The 19,688-nt window shown below is 36.7% G+C and overlaps 1 protein-coding gene across 1 annotated transcript in view; it reads right to left on the reverse strand.

Annotated features, from left to right (window-relative positions):
• Nucleotides 1–374: 374 nt before the first annotated feature.
• The window catches only part of LOC138149810 (lipase member I-like), a 48,243-nt gene continuing 28,929 nt past the window's right edge, over nucleotides 375–19,688 (reverse strand). Inside the window, exons 7-10 of the mRNA XM_069073061.1 lie at nucleotides 13,140–13,251; nucleotides 9,403–9,549; nucleotides 1,735–1,914; nucleotides 375–450 (exon numbers count right to left, since the gene is read on the reverse strand). Of these exons, the coding sequence (XP_068929162.1) occupies nucleotides 375–450; nucleotides 1,735–1,914; nucleotides 9,403–9,549; nucleotides 13,140–13,251 (515 nt within the window). The remainder of the gene's footprint in view (nucleotides 451–1,734; nucleotides 1,915–9,402; nucleotides 9,550–13,139; nucleotides 13,252–19,688) is intronic.

Raw genomic sequence — 19,688 nt, forward strand, 5'->3', positions numbered from 1 at the left:
AGAGAGAACCGTATATTCAAGTGTATGTGAATCCTTTAAACATTATGTTTATTAATATATATTTTGGTAAGCAATAATGTGATAAATAATTTGACAGCTGGAAAATAAAAATTTAAAATTGTTCTAAGTAGTATTTTGGAATAGTCTCAGAGAATCCCCATCACATGCTATTTGTTTGTTCCCTCTACATTAGACTTTCAAGACTTCCATTGTATGGGAACATTAGAGTTTTATATTTAATCATACTATCTGAACAAAGGAATCAAAATACAGAACCAAACCTCATATTATACCAAATATCAAAATTTTTGGCACACAAGAAAGTCCAGTGTTATATTATTGGTTACCAATGATGGTTTTGTCAACATTTCTCATTAATTACAAACATGTGGATTGAGTTCTATTTCAATATTTTCTTCTAGGAGAATTCCTTCTTCACAGAGCTCTTGTCTGAGATAAAGAAAAAAAGAGAGAGAAATAGAAAGAACATGGAGAGATAGTCATTATTTGTATAAGAGAAATGACTTTTTCTTCCTAGTTAAATATTAGAATAAACCACTGTTATAGCTTGTCTATTATCTACATGACTTTACATGGATATACTCTTCCCGGAATTTGATTCTTTGATCATTACAATCAGAAAATAATTTAGTCACATGATTACAACTTAGACTTTTTTTTTCTTTTTGGAGGGGGGAAGGTAGGGCAATTGGGGTTAAGTGACTTGCCCAAGGTCACACGGCTACTTTTGTGTTAAGTGTCCGAGGCCGAATTTGAACTCAGGTCCTCCTGACTCCAGGGCTGGTGTTCTAATTACTGTGCCACCTAGCCACCCCACAACTTAGACTTCTGCAATCTATCAGAGTAAATAATTTTTAGATTTATCTCTTTAGTCAGGTTCCCATAGTCAAAGAAAAGCACATGGTTAAAGCAGTTATCTAGATAATTCAGGCTCAAATATATGTTTTTGATGTGTCTTTTTTTCCAGACTTTTAGAAGAATCTGGAACTAGTAATGAGTTATAGGTCATCTTACAAGTCTTTATAGTGGATTTGTTGATATTATTCATGATTATGTTTTGTGAATTGAGGTGTCACTATGATAACTCAACCACTTGTTAAATTATCCAAGGCAAATTTTACTTACAGGTGTTTTGGTGATTAGATTTTTTTTCAATAAGATTTTGGAATTAGACCCCTCAAGCTTCAGGTTGCAGTTGTAACACCAGTAGAGTATATTTGCCAATATATATATTAGTAGAAACTCCATTCCTTAGATTCATCTCCATCTCTATAAAATCCATATTAGAGAGTATTCGGATATTCATTTTCTTTTCTTAGAGCATAAGAAACATTAGGAAGAAATCTGGAATTTGAGGGATGAGGACTTGAGTTTCTACATAGTGTTGTATGTGAAATTGGAGGATATATAGCAAGAGCAAACAGTAAATTGTGTAACTAAAGTAGATAAATGTATTTACACAAATACTTTTGCTTATTTGGACTACCGCTTGAGGAACAAATAGATCAGTGAAAGAGGTAGGAAATAAACAACAGTAACAAAACTTTTGTAGCCCAAACACATAGTGAGTTTAAATTGTATTCCCTTACTAGACTGAGAAAACCGAAGTTCTCAAAATGAATAACAATTTATTTGTTTATACATGCATCAGTATATTTCTTGAAAATAATTGATGACTAGATCTAAAATAAGCTTCAAAAGGCACTGTCTTACCTTTCAGGAAAATTGAGTGATCTTAACCTGATGTACTGAATTTGGTGCTGGCACTTAAAACAACCAAAGAATGAAGACATTGGAATGTATTTCAAAATGACTTTTGAGATTTCTTTAAAATCATTGTAAAATCCAGCAAGAATATGAGTTTCTGAATGTGCAGGAAATGTCATTTTATCACTAAAATAAATAAAAAAAATACATCATGTTTCAACACTCAAATCATTTGAAATGAAATCTATAATTTTAAATATGGGGGGGGAAGTTCAATAATTCTGACCAATAGAGCTGTCCACCATAGTACTAATATCTGAATTATATTTTTAAAAAAATATATTTTTACTTTAATACCTAAAGTTAGGCACAATGTTACCTAGTAGAAGTTTTTTTTGGATTTGATTTAGTAGACAAAGCAGAATGCAACCCATGTATCACTCATGTTTATATAAATAGAACTCTTGAAATTTTAGAGAAATGTTTGTATTTGATTTTTTTCTTAAGTAATAATTCTGCCATAATTGTGCTTGTTATTATTTTATTTAACAAAACCTTTCTTGATGGACTGTATGAAGGTAAATATAATTTTGGTCCTTGTCTAGCTTATTTTTAGTGGCTACCTTTTAGATAAATTTATTACTTATTTTAAGAATTCATTAAAAAAACTTTTGAGTTCTGAATTTTTGCCTTTCCATCTCCTCCTATTGAGAAGGCAGGTAATAATGACATCAACTACATATGTGAAATCATTTAAAACATATCTCCCTAATAGCCATGTTGCAAAAAAAGTGAAAAAAATATATTTCAATCTGCTCAATCTTCATCAGTTCTCTTTCTTGATAAAATTTTCCTTTATGAGTCCTTCAGAATTATGCTTGATTATTGTATTGATCAGAGTAGTTAAGTCTTTTATGGCTGATCATCACTACAATATTGCTGATATTGTGTACAATATTTTCCTGGTTCTGCACCCTTCACTTTGCATCCATTCATATGAATTTTCCTAGATTTTTCTGAAATCATATTATTTGTCATTTCTTATAGCATGATAGTATTCCATCACAATCATATACCACAACTAGTTCACCTATCTCCCAATTGATGGACATGCCCTTGATTTTCAATTCTATGTCACCACCAAAAAGAGCTACTATAAATATTTTTGTACAAATAGGTCCCTTTTCTTTTTCTTTAACCTCTTTGGGATATAGAGCTTTAGCCAAGTTGAAAGGTACACCCTTATTGCCCTTTGGGCATAGTTTCCATTTTTTCTCCAGTTCAGAACTTCACCAATAGTGCATTGTGTCCTAATTTGTTGACATACCCTCCAGTGTTTGTCATGGCATGTTATCAAATCTGTTAGGTGTGAGGTGGTATTTCAGAGTTGTTCTAATTTGAATTTCTCTAATCAATAGTGATTTAGTGTTTTTTTTCTTATGATTGTAGATAGCTTTAATTTCTTCTTCTAAAAATCACCTGTTCATATCCTTTAGCCCTGTATCAGTTAGGAAAAGGCTTTTACTTATGTACATTTGATTCAGCTCCCCATATATTTCAGAAATGAGTCCTTGATCAGTGAAACTTGCTGTAAAAATTTCCCTCCAGTTTCTTGCTTTCCTTATAATCTTGGTTGCAATTGTTTTGTTTGTGTAAAAACTTTTCAATTGAATATACTCAAAATTATCCATTTTACTTCCCATGACCCTCTCTATCTCTTGTTGGTCACAAAATCTTCCCTTATCTATGGATCTGACAGGTATATTTTTCCTTGCTTGCCTAATTTTCTTGTGATATTACCCTTTTTGTATATGGTGTGAGCTAGTGGTCTATATCTAGTTTCTGCCAGTCTACTTTCCAGTTTTCCCAGTAATTTTGGTCAAATAGTGAGTTCTGGCCCCTAAAATTTGTATTTTTGATTATATAAAACACTAGATTACTCTGCTCATTTGCTATGGTATACCTAATCTATCCCATTGATCTAACACTGCATTTCTTTGGCATTACCAAATTGTTTTGATGATTACTGCTTTGCAATATGATTTGAAATCTGGTACTGCTAAGCTGCCTTACTTCACAATATTTTTTCAGGGATTCTCCTGATATTCTTGACCTTTAGTCCTTGTTGATGAATGTTATTTTTTCTAGCTCCATAAAAATAATTCTTTACTAGTTTGATTGGTATGACCCTGAATAAGTAAATTAATTTAAGTTGAATTGTTATTCTATTTTTATTATATTGACTGAGCCTACCCATGAGAAATTAATATTTCTCCAGTTGTATAGATCTGTATTTGTGTGTGGAAAGTGTTTTGCAATTGTGTTCATATAGTTGCTGGGTGTATCAGCAATGCCATATTCACAATGCCTATAGAGATTACAAATATGCTGATATAATTATCCATCACAAAATACATCATGCTTGCCATATGGGGGAATAAACTAGAAAATTTATTAAGATACCAAAAGACTGAGTCCCAAAACCAGAAAGTGAAAGCCATCAGAGTAGTTATGACATTGGCACAGGTAGATAAAGTAGAAAGCACCCACATTCTCAAGCCTTTAAAACAGAACAGGCTACCTCAGGCAAAGGTCCTCCTCTCCTCACTCACAGCAACCACCCAGCGCGCTCCCAGCAGCTCCGGCCCCTGGCAGTCCTCAGCAGGAGTCCTTAGCAGAAAGTCCTTAGCAGTCCTAACTCAAAAAAAAAAAAAAAAGGGCTTCGTGCTGCCGCTGCCTCTGCTGCTGCCGCAACCGCAACCGCCGCCAACCGCCAACTGCAGGACCATTAGCTTGATATTTCTATGAGGAACTCCTAGGGGGGTATCATAATATGCATTTGCATCTCCAATCAGGATAGCAGTTTTCATTACCTCCTCCTTTAGTTTTCTCATACAGTCTCTAAGTGAGTACCAGGGTCTGTCTCCCCTAGGCCACATAGATTCAGTTGGATATTGCTTTTTGCAACTTTCTGCAGCTAAAGCTAGAAGATTAGTTTTGTTATTTCCTCCTTGCATATGGTGATCCCTAAAAGCCTGGTGTACAAAAGGATTCTGACTGATACTTATGAATTTTAAACAGTCCTCATTGTCCAGTGTTATTCCTCCCGCGCCTTCATCAGTGATTCTTACTATCCAAGACACTAAAGACTCCCCCATTCTTTGGGTAAATCTACTCAATATATCAGTGATCTCCTGTTGAGTGAAATCCTCAATTATCTCCCTGGACTCTGTTTTGCCTCGGTGGTTCTCCTGCCTTCTTCTTCGTATGGGGAGAGCTTCTACATTAGGAGACTCCTCATCTAACCTTGTTCCATTCTCCTCACACACATTCTCCTGAAAGCTGTCAGGGCAACTCTGCCCAGCCTGTACAAAAGCTGCATGCACATTCCTTCTGCTAGTTTTTTGCTTCCTTTTAGCTACATGAACAGTAGCTTGCTCCTGGACCACATGAGTCCCTCCAGTTTGCTCTTCTGAGTGCTGTGACACAGAAGAATCCTCAGGCAAACCAGCTGACTCCCTAGCCATCCTAGCTCTTTCCTTCAGCAGCTTATCCCTACTTTTACACATAAGGTGATAACTTGCTAGCAGCACCCAGCCTCTCCTGCACACTCCTGCCAGTTCTTTGCCTGGTTCTATGGGTATGATTTACATTGTTTAGAGGACTTTTGGTTGGACAGGAAAGAAGTAAGAAAAATTTCCACTGGGATATGCATAAGAATCCCTAAAAATCATTTGGGACAGATTTTAAAACCTTTATATAGAGTCACATGGAAGAAATATGAATTCTATTGAGGACTTGAGCAGAGTAAAGCTTTTGAAGAAGCCAAGGCTGCCATACAATTGGCCCTAGATTTGTGGCCCATGCATAATGGTCCAGTGGAATTGCAAGTGACTGTACAAGATGATTATGCAAACTGGAGCTTATGGCAAAAACAACAAAGCCGAAATGTACCTTTGGGATTTTGGTGTAGGAAACTCCCTTCATCTGGAGTCCAGTACACACCTTTTGAAAAGCAGTTGTTAGCTGCATATTGGGCTTTGGTGGAGACTGAACAACTGACTGTGGGCCATGAAGTGATATTAAGACCTGGAATCCCAATTATGACCTGGGTAATGAGTACCCCAGCTTCTCACAGAATTGGACATGCCCAAGAGGCTAGTATAATCAAATGGAAGTGGTATATTCAAAATAGAGTGAAAACAGGCAAAAGCGGAGTCTCTGCTCTGCATGAATCTATAGCAAACATAGAAATTGAGAGGAATGACACACCCCCTGAGCCAAAGCAACAATTGGTACAGTCCACTGTAAAATGGAATGAGGGATATGATGTATTAACTGAGGAACAAAAGAGACATGCATGGTTTACTGATGGGACAGCAAAATATTTGGGGCAAAAAAGACATTGGAAAGCAGTGGCCTATAACCCATGTACTAGAAGGACTTTGGAAAGTACTGGGATAGGTGCAAGTAGCCAATATGCTGAACTTATGGCAGTATATCAAGCCATCAAAATAGAACAAGGAGGACAGTGTCATATATTCACTGATTCATGGGCGGTAGCTAATGGGTTAGCTACATGGATGCCCATGTGGAAAAATGAAAATTGGGAAATTCATGGTAAACAAGTCTGGGGCAAAGAATTATGGGAAGATATCTGGAACATGTCTTTGGTCACTGACTTGTCAGTTTTTCATGTAGATGCTCATGTGGCCCCCACCACACCAGAACGTGAGTACAATGCTCATGCTGATCGACTGGCAAAGATTGCTACTGAACATATTGTCCCTACTTTGACAACAACTGATGATCCGGTATTAGCAAAATGGGTCCACCAAACAGCAGGCCATTTGGGGGTCCAGGCCACACACCAGTGGGTACAAGATAGAGGTATTAGTATCTCTCATTCACTGTTAAAACAGATAGCAGAAGAATGTCATATATGTCAATTGGAAAAGGAGCGAACTGTTCCTCGGGTAGTAACTGGAGAGATAGCAAGAGGAAAAGTCCCAGCCCAAATCTGGCAAATAGATTATATTGGTCCACTACCACTGGATAAAGGATGCAGATTTATATGTACTTGTGTTGATACCTATTCAGGTGTACTAGTAGCTTGTCCTTATAAGAATGCAACCCAGAAAAACACTTGTAAAACCCTAGATCTCATAAGTCTATATTATGGAATCCCAATAGACTCTAAACAATGGGACCACTTCGCTTTCACTTGGCAGGGTAGACAATATACTTTCACCCGCTTGCCACAAGGGTACATACATAGCCCCACTATTTGTCACAGGATTGTGGCTGAACAGTTGGATGAATTAAAGCTACCTGGTGTACAGCTTACCCACTACATTGATGATATCATGATACAGGGAAAAGATGCGAAAGTAGTGGAAAGGAGTTTGACCCTTTTAATTGAGCATATGAAAAGTAAAGGGTGGGAAATTAACCCTGCAAAGGTTCAAGGAGCAGCTCAGAATGTGAAGTTTTTGGGTATACAATGGAACAAGGGGCTAAGGGAGATTCTTCCTCAAGCCCGACAAAAGATTCAGGATTTTCCTACCCCTACCAATAAGAAGGAGGCCCAAAAGTTCATAGGATTGTTTGGATACTGGAGGCACCACATTCCACATTTGGCAACGAGGATGGGATCACAAAATGTCAGGCCTCTATTTGGAAGCAGTGGGGCTTTAGAGGGAGAAATTGCTATTCCAGGATGGGAGGATTTGCCTTATTCCTCTCTAGCCAGAGAATGGGCTAAAAGCACAGGGCCCTGTGAAAACTGGGAACCAAGGCTAAAAGAGGGAGAACCTGGAGATTTGGAAAGATGTTTGAAAGCAATACCCATAGAACCAGGCAAAGCACTGCCGGGGGCCGGAGCTGCTGGGAGCACGCTGGGTGGTTGCTGTGAGTGGGGAGAGGAGGACCTTTGCCTGAGGTAGCCTGTTCTGTTTTAAAGGCTTGAAAATGTGGGTGCTTTCTACTTTATCTACATGTGCCAATGTCATAACTACTCTGATGGCTTTCACTTTCTGGTTTTGGGACTCAGTCTTTTGGTATCTTAATAAATTTTCTAGTTTATTTCCCCATATGGCAAGCATGACGTATTTTGTGATGGATAATTATATCAGCATATTTGTAATCTCTATAGGCATTGTGAATATGGCATTGCTGATACACTGGGTTCATCTTGGCAGGCAGACTCCCAAGTATTTTATATGCTCTTCATTTACTTTAAATGGAATTTCTCTTTCTAGTTCTTTCTGCTGGACTTTGTTGGTAATATATGGAAATGATGATGATATCTGTGGGTTTATTTTATATTGTGCAACTTTACTCTCATAGTTAGTTGTTTTAACTAGTTTTTTAGTTGATTCTCTAACTGTATCATCATATCACCTCCAATGAATTACAATTTCATTTTCTCATTGCCTGTTCATATTACTTCAACTTTTCTTGTCTTATTATTACAGCTATCATGACTAATATAATATTGAGTAATAATGGTGATAATGGACATCCTTGTTTCATTCCTGATCTTACTAAGAAGGCTTAAAGTTTATCCCTGTTACAGATAATTATTGTTCTTTGTTTTAGATAAATACTATTACTTCTAATTTTTAGGAAAGGTCTATTAATTTCAATACTTTCCAGTGTTTTTAATATTAATGAGTATTGCATTTTGTCAAAAGCTTTTTCTGCATCTATTAATATAATTATGATTTTTATTGTTTTTATTATTGATTTGCTCAATTGTGCTGACAGTCTTCCTAATATTGAACCAGTTCCATTTCTGTTATAAATTGATCCTAATCATAGTGTATGATCTTTGTGATCTATTGCTCTAATCTTTTTCTTAGTATATTACTTAAATTTTTAAATCAATATTCATTAGAGAAATTGATCTATAATTTTCTTTCTGATCTTGCTTTTCCTGATTTCAGAATCAAAATCATATTTGCATCATGAAAGAAATATTTTAGGATTCCTTTATCTTTTTTCTGTATAATTTATATAGCATTAGAATTAATTGATCTTAAAATGTTTGGTAGAATTCCCTTGTAAATTCATTTGGTCTTGAGGATTTTTTCTCTTGGAAAATCATTTATGGGTTCTTCCATTTCTTTTTATGTTATTTTTATTTATTTTCAGTTTTCAACATTCATTTCCACAAGATTTTGAGTTACAATTTTTCTTCCTGTCTTTCCCCTACTCCCACCCCAAAATAGTGAGCCTACTGAATACCCCTTCCCCCAATCTGTTCTCTCTTATATCCTCCCCATTCCCTCTCTAACGTTCTAGTAGGACAAGATGGCTTTTTATACCCCAGTGCCTGTATATCTTATTTCCCAGTTGCATGTAAAAAACAATTTTTTAAGCACTGTCTCAAACTTCAGGATTTTTTTCACTTATATTTTCATAGTTATTTCTGGAAGTCAGTAAGGTTTTTTTTGTGCTTCCAAGGAGACATAATCAGAGGAGAGGTGTGATCACTGCTTTCTATAGTGTGCACTCTAGTCTTTACCCAGGAAGGGCTCCTACTCCCCTGTAGCTGCAAATTCTAGTGTACACCTCCCCACCATGATACCACAACCCAAAACTATGTATGTTCGATGCAACCAAGTCCTGTATTTAGTACCAGCTCAGGGTCACCTGTAATCTCTTTCTTACCAGTTGCCTGATCCCTTTATTATCTCTAGACTGAGAACTTCCAAACTTCTACTGCCCACAAAGCCCACTCCTGCTGTTGCTGCTGCATGAGCTTCTGGATGGCCCAATGTCACAGAGCTCTTCACCAACTTCCCAAGATATCTTGGCCTAAAAATGTATCACTCCAACCCTTTATTAACTTTGCCATTCCAGAATCTAATCTGATACATTATTTTACAATTTTGGGGAGGCAAATTTTGGGAGAATTTGACTGGATTGCTGCCTCTAATCTGCCATTTTGAATTTGCCCTCCTCCCTCCTCTTGATTATAACACTTTCTGAATTAGTCAAACTTTTGGTGATGTAATATAATAAAATTATAATTCTACATAAATTAATTAACTTATTCAGTGCCATAACAATAAAAATGCTAAAACATATTTTATAGAGCTAGAAAAAAATAATAAAATTCATCTGGAAGGAAAAAGGTCAAGAATATGAAAAGGAGTAATGAAAAAATGCAAAGGAAGGTAGACTAGCCATACCAGATCTCAAACTATATTGAAAAGTAGCACTCATCAAAACTATCTGGTAATAGCTAAGAAACAAAGTGGTGGATCAGTGGAATAGATTAATTATACAAGACATATCAGTGAGTGACTATAGTAATTTAATGTTTGATGAACCAAAAACTCCAGCTTCACTATTTGACAAAAAGAACTTGGGAAAACTGGAAAACAGTATGGCAGAAACTAGGTATAGACCAACATCTTACACTGTATACCAAGGTAAGGTCAAAATGGGTACATGATTTAGACATAAAGGGTGATACCATAAGCAAATTAGGAGATCAAGGAATGGTTTATCTGTCATATCTATGGAGAGGGGAATAATTTATGACCAAACAAGAGATTGAAAGCAAAATGGAAATGCAAAATGGATAATTTTGTTACATAAACAAAACCAGTGCAATCAAGATTAGAAGGAAAACAGAACTTTCTAGCAGGGAAACAATTTTTACAGCAAGTGTCTGGGATATAGGCATCATTTCTCAAATAGACAGAGGGCTGAATAAAATTTATAAAAATAAAAGCCATTCTCCAATTAATAAATAGTCAAATGATATGAACAGGCAGTTATCCAATGAAGAAATCAAAGCTATCTCTAGTCATATAAAATTGCTCTAAATCACTATTCATTAGGGAAATGCTAATTAAAAAAACAACTCTGAGGTATTGCATCACATCTATCAGATTGGCTAATATGACAGAAAAGGAAATTGATAAATGTTGTAGAAGATGTGGGAAAATTGGGACACTAATGCATTATTGGTAGAGATGTGAACTGATCAAACCATTCTGGAGAGGAATTTTCAGCCATGCCCAAAGGGAAATCAAACTATGTATACCCTTTGATCCAGCAATACCAATTCTAAGTCTGTATCCCAAAGAGATTTTTTAAAGTGAAAAGGATGTACATATAGAAAAATATTTACAGTAGTTTTTTTTGGTGGCAAAGAATTAGAAATTGAGGGGATGCCCATCAAGTTAGGCAGCTGAAGAACTTGAGGTATATTAGTGTAATGGAATACTCTTACATTATAAGGAATATATTTAAGCAGGTGGATTTCAGAAAAACCTAGAAAAACTTACATGAACTGATGCTAAATGAAGTGAAGAGGACCAGGAGAATATTGTACACAGTAACATAATATACACTGTATAATGATCAACTATGATTGACTTAGCTCTTCTCAGCAATACAATGATCCAAGACAATTCCAAAAGACTTATGATAGAAAATGCTATCCATATCTAGAGAAAAACTCCATATCCATATGGAGTCTGAATGCAGATCAAAGCTTATTGTTTTCACTTTCTTTGTTTTTGTGCATGTGTTTTTCTTTCATTTTATTTATTCTTTTATGGCATGACTAATTTGGAAGTATGCTTTACATGATTGCACATGTATAATATATAACAGGTTGTTTTCAATCTTTGGGAGAGGGGAACTAAAAGGAAGGAGGGAGGAATATTTGGAACTCAAAATCTTATGAAAAATAAATGCTGAAAATTATCTTTTCATGTAATTGGAAAAAAGTAAAGTACTACTCAAAAAAGAATGTTATTTCTAGCTCATCTTTAAAGACCAAAGGGAGGACCAGGCTATGGCAGAGAAAGGAGATATTAAGGAGAGCCACTGGCTTTACAGGCATCACATACTGATCTCCACTCTCTCACTTATCTTTAATCTCTCCCTGATTACTAGCAGATTCTCTATTTAAAAACAAAACAATATATTTCCATGTCTGTCCCATTCTGAAAAATTCCCATTGCTTGAATAATACATCCCTACTAGAATAGCCTATAACCTGTTTTCTTTTCTAGAACACCATTCTGCAATGTTGGGTTAGAAAACTGAGAAAAAGAAGGAATGGGAAAGAATTCCTTGTGTGGCACTCCACAGAGCCCCCAGAAAGGAGCCTAGCATCTATCTGGGGTCAATTCTGCTCCCTACCCTTCTGAAGTCCCATGAGGCAGAGAACTGTACATGTAGACTATGAAGTGCCCAGCATGGGGAGACACTGATATGTTTTGAGACCTCATCCCCTAGGGAACCACATTAGAAGGGAGGAAGTCAGAAATTTATCAATAGGGTAAAGTAAGGGGGTGTGGAAAGACTGAAATTACAAAAATTCCGAGGAGAAAGAAAACCCAAAGACTTTAAGAGAATCCAACAGGGAAGACAATAACAATCAAAGGAAATATGACATCCAGATCTAGTAGACAAATTCAGAGTTGCATGAATAAATGTTGTAAAACAAAGGAAAGTGACTCAATACCTGATGTGTCAGAGGACCCTGTGAACTCCCAAGGTAACAAAAAACCATGCAGGATGTTTTGAAAGGATTCAAGAGAGAATTATGAATCATGAAAAGAAATTTTGACCTCCATGGCAGAAATGATTAGTAGAATAGAAAAGTTTGAATCCACGGTGGCAAGTGTCACCAACGAAACAAAAGAGAAGATAACTGATTGGGAATGTAAACATACAGAATTGAAGGGCAATCTTAAGAAAAGGAGCAAAAAGAATAGAGAGAAAGGGCAGTGGGAAGATGAATCTAGTATAGAATATGTTATCTTTGAGATTATGATGAAATAGTGTCATGGAAAACTAGTGGACATTTGTAAACAAATAGCTAGAGTCAAAGAGAAAGATTGGGAATAAATCCATAAATCTGGGTGCCATATATATATAAAATCAGTTACCATTTGTATGCAGGTAATAATTGAAATAGTGAGAATATAAAAAAATCAGCAAGAGAGAAAGTGCAGAAATAAGAAAATAGAGTCAAAGACAAACTTTTTGGGGAAGACCACATTCAAGGAGCCTGAAAGGGATGAACATTCAGCAAAGAAAAAAAAGCAATATTTGGTCACAGAGGAAAAGAATAGCTATATAAAAGCCATACCTAAAAATGAAATAGTGATTGATTCAGGATTAAGAACATCAATTCTCATTTTAACTTGACCTCTTACTAAGTGACCTTGACCTCACTGAGCAGTCCCTCTGGTCAGTAATTTCCTCGTTTGTAAACTGAAAGGGTTGAAATAGATTTTCTCAAATATTTAAATTCTAAAATTACATGAATGCAAACTTTTATTAAAGTAAATTCACCTAACAAGTAGGTACCCCTGAAGGACAAAAATATTTCTATATTAAAGGAAAACATACACCCAAGCTATATTATAACTTACCTTTTAATTTTTGATTTTTCTACAATCCCATGTTTGTCTTTTAATTTAATTTCAATATTACCTTTCTTCTTAATTTCCTCCTTAGGGCCAATATCAAGAACATAATGATAGACTGTGAAATACAAAAAAAATTATACACTTTGACTTACATTATGTTTTCTATTCTTTTTTTAATATGCATTTATATTTTTAAATGCCTTTCATTTTCAATTCATTGACTTTTCTTCTATATTTCCCCTCCTACATCTTCCCTTGAAGCAAACAAAAAAAAATGAAATACATAGTGCCCATGTTTAAGAATAAATACAACATTCTAAACCCCTACTTCTCTTCCCACCCCCAGTAAAGAAAGGAGATATATTTCCTCACTTCCCTTCTAAAAATAATACTGGTTTTTACAGTTGCATAGTATTCACTTTCTTCTTTTTTTTTTTGATACCCTTTGCTTTTATATCATACTTAACATCACTACTTGTCCCCAGAAAGACTTCCCTTATTAAATAAAAAAAAAAACAAACCAGGAAAACAGCTACACATAAATTCTTTCTAATGTCATATGTGATATTCATATTCATAGTACCCTATCTCTGTAATAAAGATAGGCTAGTATCATTTCCTCAATTCTTCTCCAAGCCCAAGATTAGTCATAATTAATTGTGAAGCAGTCAGTTTTGTTTTACTGTACTGTTCTTTCTGTATATGTTTCTATAGGCATTTTATATATGGTTTTCCCAATTATACTTCAGTCTGCATTGGTTTATATAAATCGTCTAATGTTTCTCTGAATTCCTGACCTGCCCTACTTTTACTTTACCTGACAATGAGATGCATACACTAGAGATGGAACTTGTTGGTCAGAATGGAAACTGGTTTGTTTGAGTCACTGACTAAAGAGTAACTATGGCTAAAAGACTTTTGCTCCAGAAAGTAATTTTCATGAGAGGATTAAAATATGAACTTGTGTTGTGATGAGGTAGGATGCCCTATGTGTGAGTTAAAGAGAGGCTAAGACAACTAACTACCTGCTTAATTGTGCTTGGATATTGCTATGGAAAAAAAAAAACTTGCAAAAATGAGAGACTAAGAGGGCAGTGAGGTAAGCTTATGTGCTGGTAATAGATTAGATTTGAGATATAAAAAATCAATTCCGCTTGCCAGCAGAGAGTCTGAGACCAATGTAAGACTAGATATTGCCGAATTTTCCATTTAGGATAACTGATACCAGATGATGATTTTACCTATTTCCCTTTATTTTTTCACCTTTTCCTGTAATTTAAAGTCTATTTATATTTATTGTCAATTAGAATTGAAATCCTTGAGATTTAAATATGATTAAGGAGAAAGTGACTGGTTTGCCCATTTTCACTCTCTCTGTTGCTGAATTTCTCTCTCTGTCTCTGTCTCATCTCACATTCCTCTCCTTCTCCCTTGTCCTCCCTTTCTCCTCTTTTTCCCTCTCCCCCTCTGTCTCTGATTCTTTCTCTGTTTCTATTCCATCTTGCAGGAAGGTGTTTCCTTATGAAAGGTTTTCTTCTCAATTGTTTACAATTATTGTTATTATTTATGAACTTCTTTCACCTTTAGAATTGACTGCTTAGGGTGGCTGGTGTGATTAATAATGTAGGTAGAGATTTGGCAAGAGATTTTGATCTCTGTATTGAGGCAGAAGCCAAATCTCTAATTCAATGGCTAAAGCAAGAGAAGAAAGGAAAAACACTTATCCTATTTGGAAATCATAAAACAATGGAAATGTACTCATACCAAACCTCTTTGAGGCAAAGCAAACCATGGCTATGGGGGATGGGGGAAACGAGGGATTGTACTATGTGTAGGGTGACTACTTCATAAACTGCCCATATTAAGCAAAATATTTCTTAAATTTTATAATTCCCTTATATGACCTACAAGAGGTAAACCTTTGCCTAAACCATGAGCTCTATCTATTCTGAACCTGTTTATCCCCTACTCATGTCTTAAAGAGAGCTTCAACATACTTTAAGACTTTAACTAGGGGTGGCTAGGTGGTGCAGTGAATAGAGCTCTGGCCCTGGAGTCAGGAAGACCTGAGTTCAAATTTGACCTCAGACACTTGACACACATACTAGCCATGTGACTTTGGGCAAGTCACTTAACCCCAACTGCCCTCCAAAAAAGGAAAAGACTTTACCTAGATAATCTCTGCTTAACATGCTATAAGTAGCAACCTCTCCATTTATAGTATTCCAAGTGAAAATTTTCTTATTTTTAATATGCTTGTTTTTTATTTAGTCTTTTTATGGCTTGCAAAATGTTTTTTTATGTATTAACTTATTTAAACCTCACAACATTGCATGGAAAGTACTATTATTATTTCCATTTCCCAAATAAGGAAACTGAGGCTTAGGGAAAATAAGTGACTTCACTGGAGCAACACAGCTGATGATTGAAATGAGATTTTCACCCAAATCTTTGAATCCGAGTTGAAGGGTCTCCTCACTTAACACTGTTACCTCTCTTTTAAGCACTGTTTATTCATATCCTTTGAGTACTGATCTATTGAAGAACATTAGGCGATATTTTTTTTTTATCATTCTGGGTCTAAGTTCCTCGTCTATAAAAAGAGGGGCTCAGACCTGATAGCTTCTAAGGTCCCTTCCAGTTTTAAATATATCTATATCTTATCTTGCAAATGAATCTCAGTTTTCATTTGCCTTAATTCCCTATATAAACTGGATATCAGATTTTTATCAGAGACATTTGAGGCAGAACAATGGTTAGAATATGAAATGTCAATTCAAATTTACATTGTAGAGTTTGTACTTTCTACACCAAAAATGAAAGGATATTAGCATTTGCATTTTTTCTATAAGAAAAAAACACTTTTCATTTATAGCTAGTATTCAGATAACTGCAAACAGTGAATAGGCATGTCACCTATTATGCTGAAAACAACATAGAAGATTTAAGAATTGTCAAAACAATTTCCAGGATCCTTTTTTTTCTTTCTGGAGGGCAATTGGGGTTAGGTGACTTGCCCAAGGTCACATGGCTAGTAAGTGTTGAGTGTCCGAGGCTGGATTTGAATTCAGGTCCTCCTGACTCCAGGGCTGGTTCTCTATTCACTGTGCCACTTAGCTGCCCCTCAGGCTTCTCCAAATACAAGATTAAACGATATTGAACAAATAATGCTTTTACCTCAGATCACTATCAGAACTTAAAAAAAACTTTTATAGTCTAATTATTTCAGTTTTTCTGTTCATATTATTAATATAAGCCTATTCAGTAATGCTTGTAATTTTTTCATTAGACTTTAGCCAGTTAATAAATGCTCTTTAAGCACTTACTCCATGTCAGCACTTTACTAGGCACCAGAGATACAAAGAAAGGTAAAAATGATGGTTCCTCCGCTCAGGAAGCTCCCACTCAAATTGATTATGATAAAGAATGAAAAATTAACGAGGGTAAATTGGTGATGACCAATGAAGGGAAGGCACTACAATTAAGAGGCATTGGAAGCGATGCCTTATAGAAGATGAAGTTTTAACTGGAACTTGAAGGAAACCAGGGAAGCCAGGAAGTAGAGCTGAAGAGGGAGAGTATTCCAGACATGAGGGGGCTTGCTGGGGAAAATGCCTGGAGTTAGAAGGAATGTCTTGTCCAAGTAACAGGAAAGAGGGCAATATCAATGGGATGGATTTTCCACATGGTGTAATTAGGCAGGAGGCTCAAAACCTTTAGGAAAAATAATATGCCCCCATTGTAGAGATATGAAGGACAGATCGGTTCATATAGGGGGCTGTGTAGAATCCGGAAGGTACAGTAGCAACCACTCGAGTCTCAACTAGTGCAGCCATCACCAGCATCCAGTCAGCTGCCAATGTCCAGTAATATACAGATCCAGGTAGCGGAGAGGCAGTTGGATGGCCAGACTGAGGATCCTAGTGTCACCATCACCTACCCTACCACTTGTTCTAGGGATGATGTCTTCCAGGGGTCATTTATCAGTGAAGATGCAGTACACGTGGAAACAGCCACATGAATGCACTCCACCTACTTCCCCAGCATAGAATTTGGAGAAGGTGCTGGTGGCATTGGTGCTGGGAATACAGCCAGCTGGTTGTTACCATCTAGTTCCCTGAGGAACTATTGGGACTGACTATTCCTCCTGTGATTTGTGAGTTCCTGATAATGTCTACCTAAGAAGTTCTATGGGGCAGCAGGGGAACTGGTACTTGCTCCATTGTCCCCAGGATCCATCTGTACTCCCCAAAATCAGAAGGTCCTTGACAATTCAAGATGAGAAATGAAAAAGCTCAGCACAATGAAGGAGAGTGTCATGAAAGAGATGAGATCAACAACTGGATTGTGCAGCTGTTAAAGATCATTTCAGATGATTTCATGGATAACAGCAAGTCTGACTGAAATAAGAGTGCCATCCTACCCAAATCTGTAATTATAAGCAGGGTCTCTGACCAAAGAAATATCAGGTCAGAGGAATTTCAGGGACCTGGATCATTTGAGAAATGAAGCTCTTCATGAACAGGTGGAGGACCTGAAGAACAAAAATCTACTATGAGCTCATTTGTGAAATCCTGGGGTGGATAGTGTCATCAGGAATGATGGCAATCAAACCCTTAAGAAATTTTATAGTGGGCTTGACCACCAGAGCCCCTTATTTAGGACTGCAGGCAGCCCAGGGGCATCAGACTTACCCCGGACCTCTTCCCCAACTGCTTTCCTGAGCAGTGGGGTAGAAGAATTGATGAAACATCTCTATGAATTATGGCCCCATGATGATTCGTAGCCCATAACTTTGTGTGTAGCACAAATGGACACAAACATATAAATGGATTTCTCCTCTCATGACTATCCCTATGCCCTTGTGTTTGTCTTGCAAGCATAGGTGCGATTTCTACTCTGGATATATAAACATTCATGAACTCTAATTTTTCTATTCTGAGCAGGTATCTAGAGGGACAAGTGGCAGCTCCTTCTGGGTTGCATTTGAAAAATGGAATTTCCCAGAATTGAGGTGGTCAGACACGTGTTCTGGAATGGAGAGAAGTTGGGAATATAAGCTTCCTGAGATTGAAGAATATGCTTTAGGATGGGTCAGGGAAGCTGTGGTACTGGAAATTAGAGCTGGAAGAGGAATTAGGGCTTAAATTTAGAACCCAGGCTTATCTGAGATAGGGACAAGAATAGAAAGGTCCATTGCTCTCTTACTTCTTGAGCTACCACACCCTTTTCTTCTTCCTTTCTTCCTTCCCTCCTTCCTTCCTCCTCTCTATTTCTTTTTTTCCTTCCTTTCTTTTTTGCTGATAAAGTTGCTCAAAGACATAAACAAGAAAGTAACAGTTGTTGCTGAGTGATGGAAGTGAGGATGGGTCTAAGAGAAGCAGAAAAAGAGAAGAGGAATGTTGATTCTTCTTCCTTGTCATGCATGACATGAGTGTCTGACACTTAGTAGGGGCTTAATAAATGTATGTTGACTGACTGAATGAAGGAACAGCTAGTTTGGAAGGAGGTAACAAAAGATATATAGAGAGGTTCCAGAATGAACCTGGGTCTCACTGAGAAACAAAAGATTAAAAAAACGAGAGGAAGAGATGTGGAATAATAGGATCAAAGATTGAGAGAAAGAATCTTAGGATTCATCTAGCCCCATCACCTTATTTTAGAAAGTGGCCTGTCCAAGGGGATACAGATAGTAAGTGAATGAGCCACAATTGGAACTTAGGTTCTTTGTCCCTAAACCCTGCATTCTTTCTCTATCACAATAGAGTGAGTTCCAGAAGGCACAGAGGACATGGAAGGTAGGGAAGGTTAGGGTTGAGTGTGCTGAAGGGAAGAGGATTAACACTTTGTGCTGTGGAGCACTGTGTTGTCATTGATTCCCCCAATAGGTCCCACCTTGTATTTTGTTGGTGTTATGTGTGAACACAGGGGAAGAAAAGTACAGAGAGAGATGTAGATGTGATGGACATGGCACCCTGAGATGTAGGCAGGGACATGCTGATAAATGTTTACCAAGCAATGTGTAACAGGACACACTTTTAAGTTGAATATACAGTATTATTTCCCTGTCACTTTCCAAAATTAAGACCTTAAACCCTGATTGATCATGTCTCTTCATTTCTGAGATGTAAGTGCTCACAAGGAAAATTGAATAAATGCCTCTAATGAGCCTGTATGACTTGCTCCAGCACACCTCTTGATGTAAAGAGAAGTCTAGGGTGGCTAGGTGGCACAGTGAATAGAGCACTGGCCCTGGAGTCAGGAAGACCTGAGTTCAAATCCACCCTCAGATACTTAACACTTACTAGCCATACAACCTTGGGCAAGTCACTTAACCCCAATTGCCCTGCCTTCACCCCCCCAAAAAAGGAAAAAATTAAGAGCAGTCTGGATGTTCCATTGGTGTCCTTACTGTGTTCAAAGAAAGCGTGGAAGACAAGAAATATCTTATTTGGAGTGGCTGTAACAGAAATGGCAGTCAATGATAGATTGTGAACTGTATAACTGGAGGGAATACTTTCATCAATAAAATCAGATCTATTTGAGTATCAA

The sequence above is a fragment of the Petaurus breviceps genome, unplaced genomic scaffold (genome assembly GCF_028583685.1).
Source record: "Petaurus breviceps papuanus isolate PSGF00001 unplaced genomic scaffold, PetGlider_PUasm1.0 90849, whole genome shotgun sequence".
Classification (NCBI taxonomy): Eukaryota; Metazoa; Chordata; class Mammalia; order Diprotodontia; family Petauridae; genus Petaurus; species Petaurus breviceps.